We start from the raw sequence: 16322 nt of genomic DNA, 5'->3' as shown, positions 1-16322 counted from the left end.
CCTCACCTTTGTAAAGGTTTCCTGAGTACAGGGGACCAGTCAGCCAAGGGGAACTACGGTCTGTTGGACCAGATCCAGGCTCTGCGTTGGCTCAATGAGAACATCGGCCATTTTGGGGGCGACCCCGAGCGCATCACCATCTTCGGCTCCGGCGCCGGGGCATCCTGCGTCAACCTCCTCATCCTCTCGCACCACTCCGAGGGTAAGGGGCACACTGGTGGGTTACATTCATATTTTATTTGATTTACTTCTCAGTTCTTAGATGACTTACTCTTACCCGGTAGAACAAGGGTACATGGATATACTATCTGGTTACTCCCAAGGATGGATTGGTTCAAAGTGAGTTTGGAGTGACATCATCTTATACCCCATAGAATACCAGAGCCAAAAGTAGTGCACTACGTAGGGATTAGAGTGTCATTTGAGACAGAAGATCAACATTTATATTGAGAGCAATGTGGTCCAATGACCTGCAGGGAAACCTTGACAACCGCACTCCTCTGCGTTGAGCATATTATACTGACAGGTATACTCTGACCCCTCTGAGAGAGAGAGAGAGAGAGAGAGAGAGAGAGAGAGAGAACGTGAGTGAGACTGTGTAGAGTGAGAGAGAGACTGTAGAGAGAAAGAGAGAGACTGTGTAGAGAGAGACTGCAGCGAGCGAGAGAGAGAGAGCGAGAGACAGTAGAGAGAGAGAGAGAGAGAGAGACTGTGTAGAGAGAGAGAGAGACTGCAGAGAGCGAGAGAGAGAGAGCGAGAGACGAGAGAGAGAGAGACTGTAGAGAGAGAGACTGTAGAGAGAGAGAGACAGAGAGAACGAGAGTGAGACTGTGTAGAGCGAGAGAGAGAGACTAGAGACAGAGACTGTGTAGAGAGAGAGAGAGACTGCAGAGAGAGAGAGAATGAGAGACTGTAGAGAGATAGAGCGAGAGACTGTAGAGAGAGAGACTGTAGAGAGAGAGAGACTGTAGAGAGAGAGACAGTAGAGAGAGAGATATACTGTAGAGAGAGAGAGAGAGAGAGAGAGAGAGAGACTGTAGAGAGAGAGAGAGAGAGAGGCTGTAGAGAGAGAGACTGTGGAGAGAGAGAGAGACTGTAGAGAGAGAGAGAGAGACTGTAGAGAGAGAGAGAGACTGTAGAGCACATATGTCAGAGTCAAGGCCCGCGGGCCACATCCGGCCCGCAAGAAGGTTTTTTACGGCCCCTGGGATGATCTTGATTTATTATTAGAACCGGCCCGCAGCAAGCCGGCAGCCCGCAGATCTTTTACACGCACCAATACTACATTTCCCACAATGCAAAGGTGACGCACCGAGCAGTAGGCTGCTTCATTTCAATATTTATTGGCACAGCAGTCGTCAGCATCACAGTAAAATTAACTTTCAGATACCCATCAAAAATGGCAAAACGGAAGGTGGATACTGAGAACCGGGGGTTTCAAACAAGGTGGGAGTCGGAGTATATGTTCACGAAGGTAGCTGGAAAACCTGTGTGTCTTCTGTGTGGAGAAAGTGTGGCGGTACTGAAAGAGTATAATCTGAGACGACATTATGAAACGAAACACGCGGACAAAAACAAGAATATGGACATGGAACAAAGGCTACAAAAGGCAGAGGAATTAAAACGAGGCCTCAAATCTCGACAGGCTCTGTTCAAAAAAGCCAAATCACAAGGCCAGGCTGCTGTCAAGGCCAGTTTTATTTTGGCAGAAGAGATCGCTAAATCAGCCCGGCCATTTACGGAGGGGGATTTCATCAAAAACTGCATGATTAAAGTTTGTGACGAAGTTTGCCCAGAAAAAAGGCAACTCTTTTTAAATGTGAGTCTGAGCAGAAACACCATTGCCGAGAGAGTAGACCAGTTGTCCATCAATCTAAAAGAGCAGCTTGTGAAAAAGGGAAAAGATTTTATTGCATATTCCTTGGCTGTGGATGAGAGCACCGACATTTCTGACATTGCCCAGTTGTCAATTTTCATCCGCGGAGTGGACTCCAACCTAAGCGTGACAGAGGAGTTTTTGGCTTTACGTCCTATGCATGGCACAACTACGGGGCATGATTTGTATGAAGAGGTGTCAAGATGTGTAAATGAGATGGAGCTGCCTTGGGAAAAACTCGTGGGTTTGACAACCGACGGAGCACCTGCGATGTGTGGACACAGGAGCGGACTGGTGGCGAAGATACGGGAAAAGATGCAAGAGGAAAACGCGACAGGTGAGCTGACAGCTTATCATTGTATCATACACCAGGAAGCGTTGTGCGGTAAAGCCTTGAAAATGGAGCATGTAATGAGCATCATCACGCGCACAGTTAACTTTATCAGAGCCAAAGGTTTGAATCACCGCCAGTTCAAGGCATTTCTGACGGAGTTAGAAACGGAGCATGGTGATTTGCCTTATCACACAGAGGTGCGATGGCTAAGCCAGGGAAAGGTGCTTCAAAGATGTTTCGAGCTTCGTGAGGAGATTTGTCTGTTCTTGGACAGCAAAGGGAAAGACACAACACAACTCCGAGACGAAATGTTTCTGTGTGAAATGGCTTTTCTGTGTGACATTACGAGTCATCTGAATGCAATAAACTTGCAGCTGCAGGGTCGGGATCGTGTCATCTCTGATATGTACAGTACAGTGAAGGCATTTAAAACCAAACTGACTCTGTGGGAGACGCAGATGCGGAAAGAAAATTTGAGCCACTTTCCCAGCTGCCAGACCATGAAAGAGAAGCTCTCTACCAGTGCGTTCCCGAGCACACAGTTGGCTGATAAAATAGGTATGCTTGCCGCTGACTTTCGACGCCGATTTGCTGACTTTGAAGCACAAAAAAGCAGGTTGGAACTGCTCGGTAACCCATTTGCTGTTGACGTGGAAAGCTCACCACCAAACCTCCAAATGGAGTTGATTGACCTCCAATGCAATGATGCACTGAGGGCAAAATATGCGGCAGTGGGTGCTGCGGAGTTCGCCCGTTTCCTCCCCGGCACAATGCCCCAGCTGCGCATCCAGGCTGCTCAAACGTTGTCTATGTTTGGCAGCACATACCTGTGTGAACAACTGTTTTCTTTGATGAACCTGAACAAAACATCACACAGAAGTCGACTTACTGCTGAACACCTCCACTCAATTCTGAGGATTTCTTCAGCTCAGAGCCTTACCCCGAACATTGATGAACTTGTGGAAAAGATGGGACACCACCAAGTATCACCCTCAACCTCAAACAAGTGAACATTACTGTGCAATCACATATTTAGAGTTTTTACTCAGTTCAAGTTTAAAAGTTAAAATTTAATATTTGTTTTCACTGCATGTTACTTCTCCTTAAACAAAGTGTTGTTTTTGATTAATAGATTTTTGCACTTTATTTTTTTGTATTTCAATCCAATTATATTTTAAAAATATTTCAGTTGAGTGGATGATAGAAAATTGCTATTATTGTTTTTTCTTTGAAGTAAATTTAGCCCACTTTTGCTAAAATAGAAAATATAGTCTACTGATGGTGCCTTGAATACCGGTTTCTTTCATTTAATGTTCATGTTATGGGGATATTTATATAAAGGAAATTTGTCTTTTGTGTCTGTTGAAAATTAAAGATTACTGACAGAGCCATAAGAAAATATTGCTTTATTTATCTGATCATATTGTAATATATTTGTTAGGTTTTCAGTAGGTTCAATTAGGTTCACTAGACTATATGCGTCATTTAAAAATTTTTCAATGAACATTCGAACAGTCCGGCCCTCGTCTTGTAGCTGATTTTTTTATTTGGCCCTCCGTCCATTTGACTTTGACACCCCTGCTGTAGAGAGACTAGAGAGAGAGCGAGAGGCTGTAGAGAGACTAGAGAGAGAGAGCGAGAGACTGTAGAGAGAGAGAGAGAGAGATGCTGTAGAGAGACTGTAGAGAGAGAGACTGTAGAGGGAGAGAGAGAGAGAGAGAGAGAGACGGTAGAGAGAGACAGTAGAGAGAGAGACTGTAGAGGGAGAGAGAGAGGGAGACTGTAGAGAGAGAGACTGTAGAGGGAGAGAGAGAGAGACTGTAGAGGTAGATAGAGAGAGAGAGAGAGAGAGAGAGAGAGAGAGAGAGAGAGACTGTAGTGAGAGACTGTAGAGGGAGAGAGAGAGAGAGGGGGAGGCTGTAGAGGGAGAGAGAGAGAGAGAGAGAGACTGTAGAGGGAGAGAGAGAGAAAACCGTAGAGAGAGATAGAACCGTGGAAAGAGAGCGAGAAAGACTGTAGGGAGAGAGATAGGCTGTAGAGAGGGAGAGAAAGAGAGAGAGACTGTAGAGAGAGAAGGAGAGAGGGAATGTAGAGAAAGTAAGAGATGTATTTTTTCTGTGTTTGTGTGTGTGTGTGTGTGTGTGTGTGTGTGTGTGTGTGTGTGTGTGTGTATACATGAGACTGTGAGTAAACAACCAATATAGTATGTGCATGTCCTCCTTTCCTACCCTAACATACATGTCCTCTCCTCCTCTCCTACCCTAACCTACATGTCCTCTCCTCTCCTACCCTAACCTACATGTCCTCTCCTCCCCTAACCTACATGTCCTTCCTACCCTAACCTAAATGTCCTCTCCTCCTCTCCTACCCTAACCTACATGTCCTCTTCTCCTCTCCTACCCTAACCTACATGTCCTCTCCTCCACTCCTACCCTAACCTACATGTCCTCTCCTACCCTAACCTACATGTCCTATCCTCCACTCCACTCCTACCCTAACCTACATGTCCTCTCCTCCCCTAACCTACATGTCCTCTCCTCCTCTCCTACATGTCCTCCTCTCCTACCCTAACCTACATGTCCTCTCCTCCTCTCCTACCCTAACCTACATGTCCTATCCTCCACTCCACTCCTACCCTAACCTACATGTCCTCTTCTCCCCTAACCTACATGTCCTCTCCTCCTCTCCTACCCTAACCTACATGTCCTCTCCAGTCCTACCCTAACCTACATGTCCTCTCCTCTCCTACCCTAACCTACATGTCCTCTCCTCTCCTCCCTTAACCTACATGTCCTCTCCTCTCCTACCCTAACCTACATGTCCTCTCCTCCTCTCCTATCTTAACCTACATGTCCTCTCCTCCTCTCCTACCCTAACCTACATGTCCTCTCCTCCCCTAACCTACATGTCCTCTCCTCCTCTCCTACTCTAATCTACATGTCCTCTCCTTTCCTACCCTAACCTACATGTCATCTCCTCCTCTCCTCCCCTAACCTACATGTGCTCTCCTCCTCTCCTACCCTAACCTACATGTCCTCTCCTCCTCTCCTACCCTAACCTTCATGTCCTCTACACTCCTACCCTAACCTACATGTCCTCTCCTCCTCTCCTACCCTAACCTACATGTCCTCTCCTCCTCTCCTACCCTAACCTACATGTCCTCTTCTCTCCTACCCTAACCTACATATCCTCTCCTCTCCTCCTCTCCTACCCTAACCTACATGTCCTCTTCTCTCCTAACCTACATGTCCTCTCCTCTCCCCCTCTTCTACCCTAACCTACATGTCCTCTCCTCTCCTAACCTACATGTCCTCTCCTCCTCTCCTACCCTAACCTATATGTCCTCTCCTCTCCTCCTCTCCTACCCTAACCTACATGTCCTCTTCTCTCCTAACCTACATGTCCTCTCCTCTCCTAACCTACATGTCCTCTCCTCTCCTACCCGAACTTACATGTCCTCTCCTCTCCTACCCTAACTTACATGTCCTCTCCTCTCCTACCCTAACTTACATGTCCTCTCCTCCTCTCTCGTCTCGTCTCATCATTGACTCATCTCCTCTGCTGCCACTCACCCATACATTAAAACCAGTTCTCTCTGCTGTCAAACCCATCTTCATCATAATCACCGTCCTCATCGTCATCTAACACCAGCCCTCCAGACTACAACTCCTCCACCTGTCACTCAAAGCTCCCGGGGTGCCAGGTAAGGAACACTCTCGCTCCCCACGGGGAACACCAGTCATGTCATCCCACCACTCAACAAATCAACTGTGGCATGATACATGTGTTTATGGAGGAGAGGTGGATGAGAGGCGAGGGAGAGAGGAGGGGGAAGGGGGATACAGATCGTTATGATGAGAGTGGGAAAGGGAGGAGAGGGGAGAAGAGGGGGGAGGTAGCAGAAGGGAAGATGCACTGAGAGAGAGAGGGAAGGAGGAAAGAGAGAAACTGATTAGGATTTAGGATGAAATATAGATGAGTCACCTCTCTCCCCTTTCTCATACTTTCTCTCACTTACTCCCCCCCCCCCCCCCCCCCCCCCCATGAGGAGTAATGCTGAAGTAGCAGGTCGGCTGAGCCACGCGCTCCCTAATAGTCTTCCCTGGGAAAGAGGCTCTGCTCTGCGTCACTGCTTAATTATTCACCAGGAATCTGCAGGAGAGGGAAGGAGTGTGGAGGAATAGAGCAATACGAAGGAGGAAGAGGGTGAAGAATGAGAGCTCCCCCCTGTAACGAGGCACCACAGTAGTTCGTTTTCACCGCAGGACAGACAGAGAGAGAAAAAGAAAAGAGAAATCTGTAGAAAAGAGGAAGGAAATGTGTTTCTTTAATAAGAGACAGACTGTGCAGTCCCCCATCGATTCCCCAGTCCGGGCTGAATCTCATACAGTATCATCTCAACTATGGAGTTTAAAGCGCATTACTTTCTATCTGATTTTTTTACAGTGACTAAGAGAGGGAAAATAGAGAAATCCGTGGAGGGAGAATGGAACAAACGTTCACCACCTAACTAAGTATTCTTTAGAAAATGATCTTATCTTTTTCTGGAAGGAAAGTAGACAAGGAGAAGAAAGCCACTTTAGACTATAGAGACACAACCTTGGCTGCCACTGTAGTAATCGAACATGTACAGTACACTTTGGGCCGTATTCAATTTTCAGACAAGAAAAAGGGAATATCCGCTCACCTTTTTTCTTGTTTTGTCCTGCTCCTGATATTACATTGGACGTTCATAAAACCTCCTCCTTTCAGATTCACTCGTCTAACTTCTCCTTCCACTCTCTGTCCTCCAGGGTTGTTCCAGAGGGCCATAGCCCAGAGTGGCTCAGCCATCTCCAGCTGGTCGGTCAACTACCAGCCCCTCAAGTACACCAAGATACTGGCCCGGAAGGTAGGCTGCAGCCACTCAGAGACGGCAGAGTTGGTGGACTGCCTGAGGAAGAAGAACTTCAGGGAGCTGGTGGATCAGGACATCCAGCCGGCCCGTTACCACATCGCCTTCGGACCCGTAGTGGACGGAGACGTGGTGCCGGACGACCCTGAGATACTCATGCAGCAGGTGGGAGTAAGGAGCAGGGGGCGGGTGTATTGTTGGAGGTGGGGATGGGGTGGAGGTTAGTGTGGCTATATTAGTCATGGCTCTCTGACCGCAGAGACGTATTCTATTGGTTCTGATGAAATCTCAGTGCCAGTTACCAAGAGTAACGTAAAAAGATTAAGGTTATGATAAGACATTACTATAATGGTTAAGTGTCATTTAAGACAGGTTTATATTTTATGCTTTTTGGTGTTAATAGTGCTTTTCAAGGAGCCCAAAGTGCTTAAAATGTTATGAGGCAGCAAAATCTCATGCACTTCTAATGTGTCTACATACCTAACATGTCCTTCCCTCGTTGTGCCACAAGGGGGAGTTCCTGAACTATGACATCCTGATAGGAGTGAACCAGGGAGAGGGGCTGAAGTTTGTAGATGACAGTGAAGACAATGATGGGATCTCAGCTGCAGCGTTCGACTACACCATCTCTAACTTTGTGGACAATCTCTATGGATATCCTGAGGGTAATGGTCTCTATATCCCTACTAATTGTAAACTGTCATTGTCAAAGCATATAGATTCAAAGGTTGTAAAGATGGGTAGAGGTCTGTCCGTGATAAAGAGATGCTCTGCTTTTTTGACACCACACTCCACAAAGCAAGTCCTGCAGGCTCTAGTTTTATCTCATCTTGATTATTGTCCAGTCATGTGGTCAAGTGCTGCAAAGAAGGACCTAGAAAAAGCTCTAACACTTACCCCACCAGACATGCCACCAGAGGTCTTTTCACACTTCCCAATTCCAGAAAAAAATTCCAGAAAATGTACAGTATTATATAGAGACATGATTTCATGGAACTCTTCAAGTGAACAGCAAACCTTTTTTTTTTTTAATCAACACGGCGTGGACGATAACTGCTGCTATCGCAACAGCTAATGGGGATCCTAATAAAATACCAGAATACCAATACCAATTCATGTGCAGCTTTTTATAAAGTATTGAGTAAAGTAACAATATAATAACGATGTAAGAATATAATAACAATAATAATAATATCATAACAATATAATACATAACCTCTAGAGAGGAATGATGTCTCAAATCCAACTTTACTATTTGGTAAAAACGTCTCTTTAAACTTCAATTCACTATCATGTGCCTTTTTATCTGACCCCCCCCCCCCCCCTTTCCCTCCCATTCTCTCCCTTTCTATACTCTATCTCTATTTCTCTTTCCCTCACTCTCTCCCTTTCTATACTCTCTATTTCTCTTTCTCTTTCCCTCACTCTCTCCCTTTCTATACTCTCTATCTCTATTTATCTGTCCCTCACTCTCTCCCTTTCTATACTCTCTATTTCTCTTTCCCTCACTCTCTCCCTTTCTATACTCTCTATCTCTATTTCTCTTTCCCTCACTCTCTCCCTTTCTATACTCTTTATTTATCTTTCCCTCACACTCTCCCTTTCTATACTCTCTATCTCTATTTCTCTTTCCCTCACTCTCTCCCTTTCTATACTCTTTATTTATCTTTCCCTCACACTCTCCCTTTCTATACTCTCTATCTCTATTTCTCTATCCCTCACTCTCTCCCTTTCTATCTCTATTTCTCTTTCCCTCACTCTCTCCTTTTCGCTCATCTTCTGGCTCCATCTGTATCTCTCTTTCTCAACTTCCCTCTCTTGAATTGTCACTCTCTCTTGTGTCCAACCTCCCACCCTCCCCTCTCCCCACTGTCCCTCTCCTCCCACCACCCTCCTCCCACTCCTCCCCTCTAGGTAAGGACATCCTGAGAGAGACCATTAAGTTCATGTACACTGACTGGGCCGACCGTGACAACGGAGACATGAGGAGAAAAACCCTCCTCGCCCTGTTCACGGACCACCAGTGGGTGGCGCCAGCGGTGGCCACGGCCAAACTGCACGCCGAGTTCCAATCTCCTGTTTACTTCTACACCTTCTACCACCACTGTCAGACGGAGACGCGGCCGGAGTGGGCGGACGCAGCCCACGGGGATGAGATCCCCTACGTGTTCGGGGTTCCCATGATCGGAGCCACCGACCTTTTCCCCTGCAACTTCTCTAAGAATGATGTCATGCTCAGTGCTGTAGTCATGACGTACTGGACAAACTTTGCTAAGACGGGGTAGGTAGTGAACGGTAGAGGGTAGAAGGTGGAAAGAATGGGGGCTTTGTTTGGTTTGCTCTCTCTGCTCTTGAGGACTATTTAATTTAGGGCTCAATTCAAACCGTATCGCCAAAATTCAGCACTATAATGCGCTTGAAATGTAAAGGTTATTTCCGATTGAGCCAAACTGCAGCTAACCTATAAGAATCTAAGCCCTGTCTAAGCCCTGTCTAAGCCAGGGGGGGTTCCACTAAGCTATATGGAATTGTTTTAAGAAGGTCATACCAAGGATTTCGATTTTTGAAGTATCCCAAAAATTTGATGAAAAATTATGTTGGGCCTTACTGCTCTTAGCCCAAACAAACGCATTGAATAACAGATAGTCCTTACTGCTCTTAGCCCAAACAAACACACTGAATAAAATATTCACTACATGAAACAACAGATAGTCCCCAAGATCAGGAAACATTTGTTATTTGTTTTTACATGTGTTTAACCCCCTATTTTTGGCACTAAACAGTCTCCATATGTACTTCCATACATTTTATTCAACTGGTGCCGGGGGACCTTCAGACGAGTCTTGTGAGGCCTGTGGGCGTCCGTCAGAGAGTAAACACTACACTACAAATGATTTTGTGATAAGACCGATTTCCAGATGTCTCATGGTCTGACATACACCACTACAGCTCTGTCACCTTTCACCCCAGATGTCTCATGGTCTGACATACACCACTCTAGCTCTGTCACCTTTCACCTCAGATGTCTCATGGTCTGACATACACCGCTCTAGCTCTGTCACCTTTCACCCCAGATGTCTCATGGTCTGACATACACCACTCTAGCTCTGTCACCTTTCACCCCAGATGTCTCATGGTCTGACATACACCACTCTAGCTCTGTCACCTTTCACCGCAGATGCGAAAGTGCAAAATGTGGTGGATTGAGACGCATCCAATTTATGGGGACGTGGACATCAACCTTAAGGGGTGAATGCAGTCTCCGCTAGGCAGGAATGTAGCCTTTAAATGTAAATTGCACTATACCGCTGAACTTCAGCGATACGGATTGAATCGAGCCCTAAGTCTATGATTTCCAGCCAGAACAAGTGTATCATACTATATACAGAGCAATAAGCAGCAAAGGAAACATGAAGTCATGGAGTGCTCACAGGCAACTACACACAAACAAGATCCCACAAAAACCAGTGGGGAAATGGCTGCCTAAATATGATCCCCAAGCAGAGACAACGATAAACAGCTGCCTCTTATTGGGAATCATATCAGGCCAACATAGAAATAATTAACCTAGATAGGAACACCCCCCCTAGTCACACCCGACCTAACCAAAATAGAGAATAACAAGACACTGGGGGCCGGCACACTTCAGGGCGAATGCGAGGAGCAGGCACAGGACGTACCGGGACCGGGGACACGCACTTGAGGGAGAGTGAGAGGAACAGGCACAGGACGTACCGGACTGGGGACACGCACATCAGGGAGAGTGAGAGGAGCAGGCACAGGACATACCGGACTGGGGACACGCACATCAGGGAGAGTGAGAGGAGCAGGCACAGGACGTACCGGACTGGGGACACGCACATCAGGGAGAGTGAGAGGAGCAGGCACAGGACGTACCGGACTGGGGACACGCACATCAGGGAGAGTGAGAGGAGCAGGCACAGGACGTACCGGACTGGGGACACGCACATCAGGGAGAGTGCGAGGAGGAGGCACAGGACGTACTGGGCTGTGGAGGCGCACTGGAGACCTGGTGCGTAGAGCCGGCACAAATCGTACCGGAACGGTGAAACACACTTTAGGGCGAGTGCGTGGACGTACCGGACTGGGGAGGCGCACTGTAGGCCAGATGTGTGAAACTGGTGCAGATGACACCGGACTGGTGTCACGCTCCTCAGCACGCCCGCTCTGCAGCCCTCTCATCGCCACCACCTCTCTCCGGAATCTTTTGTCGAGTTCCTCCTTCGACTCCCTGACGGTCTCTGGCTCATTCCTCGGCTCTGCCGACCACCCCGTGGTGGCATTTGTTTGGTAAAAACAGTAGGATAAATACACATGTAGGTAGAGTCCATTCTCCTTTTACTCCCTTTCTTTTAAGAGCTTTGTCCCAATGGACCAGTCAGTCGATGCCCCCGCCCCCAAAATAACTAGGGCTAACTTTTGGGCTTACTCTGTGGCTGCGAACCCCGGCGTTGTCTCTGTCCTCCCTTCTCTCCCTGCATCTGCTTCCATGGAAGGCTTTCGTCTCCAGCCATAATTTCCTCCCAAGTCCATGATGTCTTCTCCTCCTTTATCACCTCCCAAGCCCAAGATACCTTCTCTTCCCGGGCACGCTGCTTGGTCCTGTTGTGGTGGGATCTTCTGTCACGATCGTCGTACGAACTGGAAATATACTCAGCCCAACGTGCAGCGTGATTTGGGTTCCACATGTTTAATAAAGGAAACTTACAAAAACAGCAAAGGAAACATGAAGTCATGGAGTGCTCACAGACAACTACACACAAACAAGATCCCACAAAAACCAGTGGGGAAATGGCTGCCTCAATATGATCCCCAATCAGAGACAACGATAAACAGCTGTCTCTGATTGGGAACCATACCAGGCGAACATAGAAATAATTAACCTAGATAGGAACACACACCCCCCCCCAGTCACACCCCGACCTAACCAAAATAGAGAATAACAAGGCTCCCTATGGTCAGGGCGTGACATGGTGATCTTAACTGACCGAAAACAGGGAATTTTTACTAGGATTAAATGTCAGGAATTGTGAAAAACTGAGTTTAAATATATTTGGCTAAGGTGTTTGTAAACTTCCGACTTGAACTGTATGTATGAAGCTGTGAAATGTATTGCGATTTTGAGGTATTTTTTTTCATGTTTTAATCTCAAATTCAAGAGGTTGTTTAACAGGGAAATATACTATATAGTGTCTGTGTGTAATAACTTTGGAATACCTTTGATTTAAATAATTTAAATGAGATTGGTATTCATTTCTCCTCCAGGGACCCCAACCTGCCGGTGCCTCAGGACACCAAGTTCATCCACACCAAGCCCAACCGCTTCGAGGAGGTCATCTGGACCAAGTTCAACTCCAAGGACAAGCAGTACCTCCACATCGGTCTGAAGCCCCGCGTCAGGGACAACTACCGAGCCAACAAGGTGGCTTTCTGGCTGGAGCTGGTCCCTCACCTACATTCCCTCCATGACGAATTCCCCCCCACCACCAGGCTACCTCCAGGCAGCACCCGCCCCCCCGGGGTCCCCTGGAAGCCCAAACCCCGCACCACAGGCCACCCGTACCCCACATTCCCTGACCCCGTGGAGCCCTACGGATCAGAGCGGCCCAGACTGGACCTCTTCCCCGGTGACACACGGGATTATTCCACAGAGCTGTCGGTGACAGTGGCGGTGGGGGCGTCGCTACTCTTCCTCAACATCCTGGCATTCGCCGCGCTCTACTACAAGCGGGACAAGCGGCAGGAGATGAGGCGCCACCGGCTCTCCCCGCAGCGCCACGGCGGGCCCGCCAACGACCTGGCGCACAGCCAGGAGGAAGAGATCATGTCCCTGCAGATGAAGCACTCGGAGCATGACCCGCACCACGACATGGAGCCCCTCCGGCCCCACGACATCCTGCGGCCCGCCTGCCCGCCCGACTACACTCTGGCCCTGCGGAGGGCCCCGGACGATGTGCCCCTCATGACCCCCAACACCATCACTATGATCCCCAGCACCATCACCGGCATGCAGCCCCTCCACCCCTTCAATACCTTCCCCAGCACCGGCCACAACAACACCCTGCCCCACCCCCACTCCACCACACGCGTATAGTAAAGCTAGAGCTCCCCCTGGGGGACCGGTGGACCAACTACTACGCTCTCTGGCTCCCTTTGTATGGATATCTCTCTCTCTCTCTTACTCTCTGTTTCTCCAACCGTCAGCCTGCTGCCCTGATGCTGTGTACTTCCTACAGTGCCACCTGTTGAGGTTAAGTGGAAGTGCAGCTGAACTGCAGGGGCAGCAGATGTTAAGGGGGGACATTGAGACATTTAGAAACTATTTTGATGGGGTCTCGTATTCTCTGACTCTGACAGCCCCCAGACCTTGCCAGAGGACAATCCTCTTACTGTGCTTTTCATTTTGTTGTTTTTTCATCCCCCTTTTTTATCTGTTTCTGTGCTGTAATAGGGCTGGAGATAGTTTTTTGGGGTGTTGGGTAAAGTGACCTCTGATATATTGGAAAACCTCTATCTCTCTACTCATGTCATCTGCTTACTTGATATAGTGTTTTCCCTTTTCTACGTCCATCTCTTTCCCTCTGTAGTTCTAAACCCCCCTCAAATGAACCCCTCAGCCCACCCTTAGGAATTGTTGGGAGTCTTTTTCATACAAGGCGTACAGTACATACAGTTAGCATCTATCATGAAAATATTGATATTCTGATATCGTCTTTCTACCAGCATTCTTGGTGCCAAGTACTGTGTTGTTTTCCCATAGGAGGGAACTGAGAGAGAATCAAGAGTGTGGAGCTGTATCAAGATAGCCTACTGACAGTGTTCATGAAAAGTGCCAATTTGGCCTATCTTGTGTGCTTTTTTCTTTGATTGTTTGATTGTTGCTTTCAGTTCTTATTTTTTTTGTGGAAAGAATTTTAAGTATATAGATATATAGTTATATATAAATGTGTACAAAGAAGAAGATATATAAATGGCTTTCTCAGTGGGGGATCTATGCATGAATTCTTTTTTTAAATGATGATGGGGGAAGGACACTGGATAGTCAATGTTTCCACACTTCTCCTGTTTTAAACCATTTCTATCGCTTTTTCTTCCTATTTTATTCTTCAAAAACAAAAAATGGAGGCAATTAAAAAAAACTGCACGGATGCTTCTTTGATTTGCACAATTATCCTTTACAACAAGAAGAACCTGACTGGAACAAACATGAATAAAATAATGATCATACACCTTGAATATACAACACATTGCGTATCATCACCATCTCCCATGTTCATTGCTTACTGTCTACTATTGCACCATAGACCACATGCTACCCCAACCAAATCAACTACCCCAGTAAATCAAAACAACCTTTATTCTTACAACACATATCAGTCACACAGAGACCCCTCTCTCCCTGCTCTGCTATCATCAGGCCAGGGCCCCTGAGGGCCCCTCTTATGTAATGTGAGATATTGGTGCCACTCTAGCAGCTCTGTCTTTGTCTCGTAATAACCAGGCCATCCACTGAGCCCTGGGCCCCTGTCTCTCTGTGAGTCATTATGGCAGGCATGGAAGCCATAATCTGCCACTGAAATGGCATCCTATTCCCTAGTGCACTACTTCTGGCCAGTCAGGCAAAAAGTAGTGCCTTATAGGCATTAGTGTGTTGTTTTGGACACATTTCTAGAGGTATTGGTGTCCATTATGCTCTGGTCAAAAGAAGTGTACTATGTAGGGGATAGGGTGCCCTATAGGTATTGCTGTCCATTATGCTCTGGTCAAAAGAAGTGTACTATGTAGGGGATAGGGTGCTGCAGGTAGAGATATTGAAGAGATACAGTACTCAAGTCTTGGAGGCTCATAGAATGTTACTTTCCTAATTCTGTTAGTAGGAAGGAAAGAAAAAGACGGGCAGTTCTCACTCTCCCTCCTTCTTTCACACATTCTGTCCTATTCTGTCCTATACCTCTATTTCCAGCACATGCATATTCTGTTTGATGTGTGTGTGTGTGTGTGTGTGTGTGTGTGTGTGTGTGTGTGTGTGTGTGTGTGTGTGTGTGTGTGTGTGTGTGTGTGTGTGTGTGTGTGTGTGTGTGTGTGTGTGTGTGTGTGTGTGTGTGTAGGTGTGTGTGTGTGTGTGTGTGTGTACGTACATGTCAGCACAGCTTCACCGGGGCATGGGTAATTAGAGTGCATGGAGAATGATGGAGGGAGACAGAGAGGGAGAGAGGAGAGAGAGACAGACGTCTCAACTCAGAGGCTCATCCCCATGATGCGAACAGTACTCCAAAATAACATTTCTCCAACTGCTTACACACACACATTCTATTTTCCCTATCCCTTTCTCCTTTCCTCCACCAGTAAACACCAACATTTAACTAACTAGGCGTAATAGCTACATGAATGTGAGGAGTTGAGTAGAACTCACATACTTTTAAACTCATAACTCTGCTGTGTACAGTCATTCAACCCTGCATCTCCTGACCCTTAATCCCTGACCCCTCACCCTGCTGACTCTGTTGCTCCCACAACCCCTTAGCTCTACTGCTGTATATGTAACTCTAAGCACACTGAGCAAGACTGGGGGTCTGTCAGCCAGGCCATGGTCTTTGATAACAAAGCTGGGAGAGGACCTTAGACCAAGAGGCAACAAAGTGATCAGTTGTTGCTGGGTTTTAGTTTTTCTTATTTTTATTTTTTTTTTACAGGGAAAAACACATAAAAGTCGAGGGAAAGTCTATAGAGAACGTCCCCGGCTGTAATGCTCTAATATGGCCAGTAGAGGGGGCCGACGGGTTAATATGATTAATCCCACTGAACAGAACTGTAGAGCTGTGAGTGTGAACCCACAGTTCACTGTATCCTCTATGGGAAACCGTTAGAGACCATGTTGTGTCTATGCTTGTGTTTTTTTATTTGGTTTCTATTTCATTAATACTTGAGGATTATGGAAGTTGAGGGGAGTATGTGAGAGAACACAGTGGTAGAGTCAGACTGTGTTAGCCTACTGAGAGAGACAGTGTGTGGTGGGGAAATGATCAGCTGCACAATATACTGTAACATAGACTGGACTGGGGTTGTGGTCAGTGGGAGCTAGAGAAGACTTAACACAAGCTGTGTTCTTGGACTAGAAGAAGAAACCTGGGAGAGAGACTCAAAGCATCCAAGTCATCATCACAACCTTAAACAAAGGGGAAAGGTTGTGGGATGTA

At 47.0% G+C, this 16322-nt stretch overlaps 1 protein-coding gene across 2 annotated transcripts in view; it reads left to right on the top strand.

Moving 5' to 3' along the window:
- The window catches only part of LOC139416061 (neuroligin-2-like), a 272768-nt gene extending 259384 nt beyond the window's left edge, over positions 1-13384 (top strand). The window contains exons 5-9 of one of the 2 annotated variants that reach the window (XM_071164311.1): positions 17-202; positions 7004-7269; positions 7616-7769; positions 9019-9385; positions 12391-13384. In XM_071164311.1, the coding sequence (XP_071020412.1) occupies positions 17-202; positions 7004-7269; positions 7616-7769; positions 9019-9385; positions 12391-13219 (1802 nt within the window). In that variant the 3' untranslated portion in view covers positions 13220-13384. Of the gene's footprint in view, positions 1-16; positions 218-7003; positions 7270-7615; positions 7770-9018; positions 9386-12390 lie in introns of both variants that reach the window. The other variant, XM_071164310.1, reaches the window with a different exon arrangement.
- The last annotated feature ends 2938 nt before the right edge of the window (positions 13385-16322 follow it).

Source organism: Oncorhynchus clarkii, chromosome 9, assembly GCF_045791955.1.
Source record: "Oncorhynchus clarkii lewisi isolate Uvic-CL-2024 chromosome 9, UVic_Ocla_1.0, whole genome shotgun sequence".
In the NCBI taxonomy this organism is placed as follows: Eukaryota; Metazoa; Chordata; class Actinopteri; order Salmoniformes; family Salmonidae; genus Oncorhynchus; species Oncorhynchus clarkii.
The sequence above is the reverse complement of the archived record's forward strand: the minus strand, read 5'-3'. Positions and strand labels throughout refer to the sequence as shown.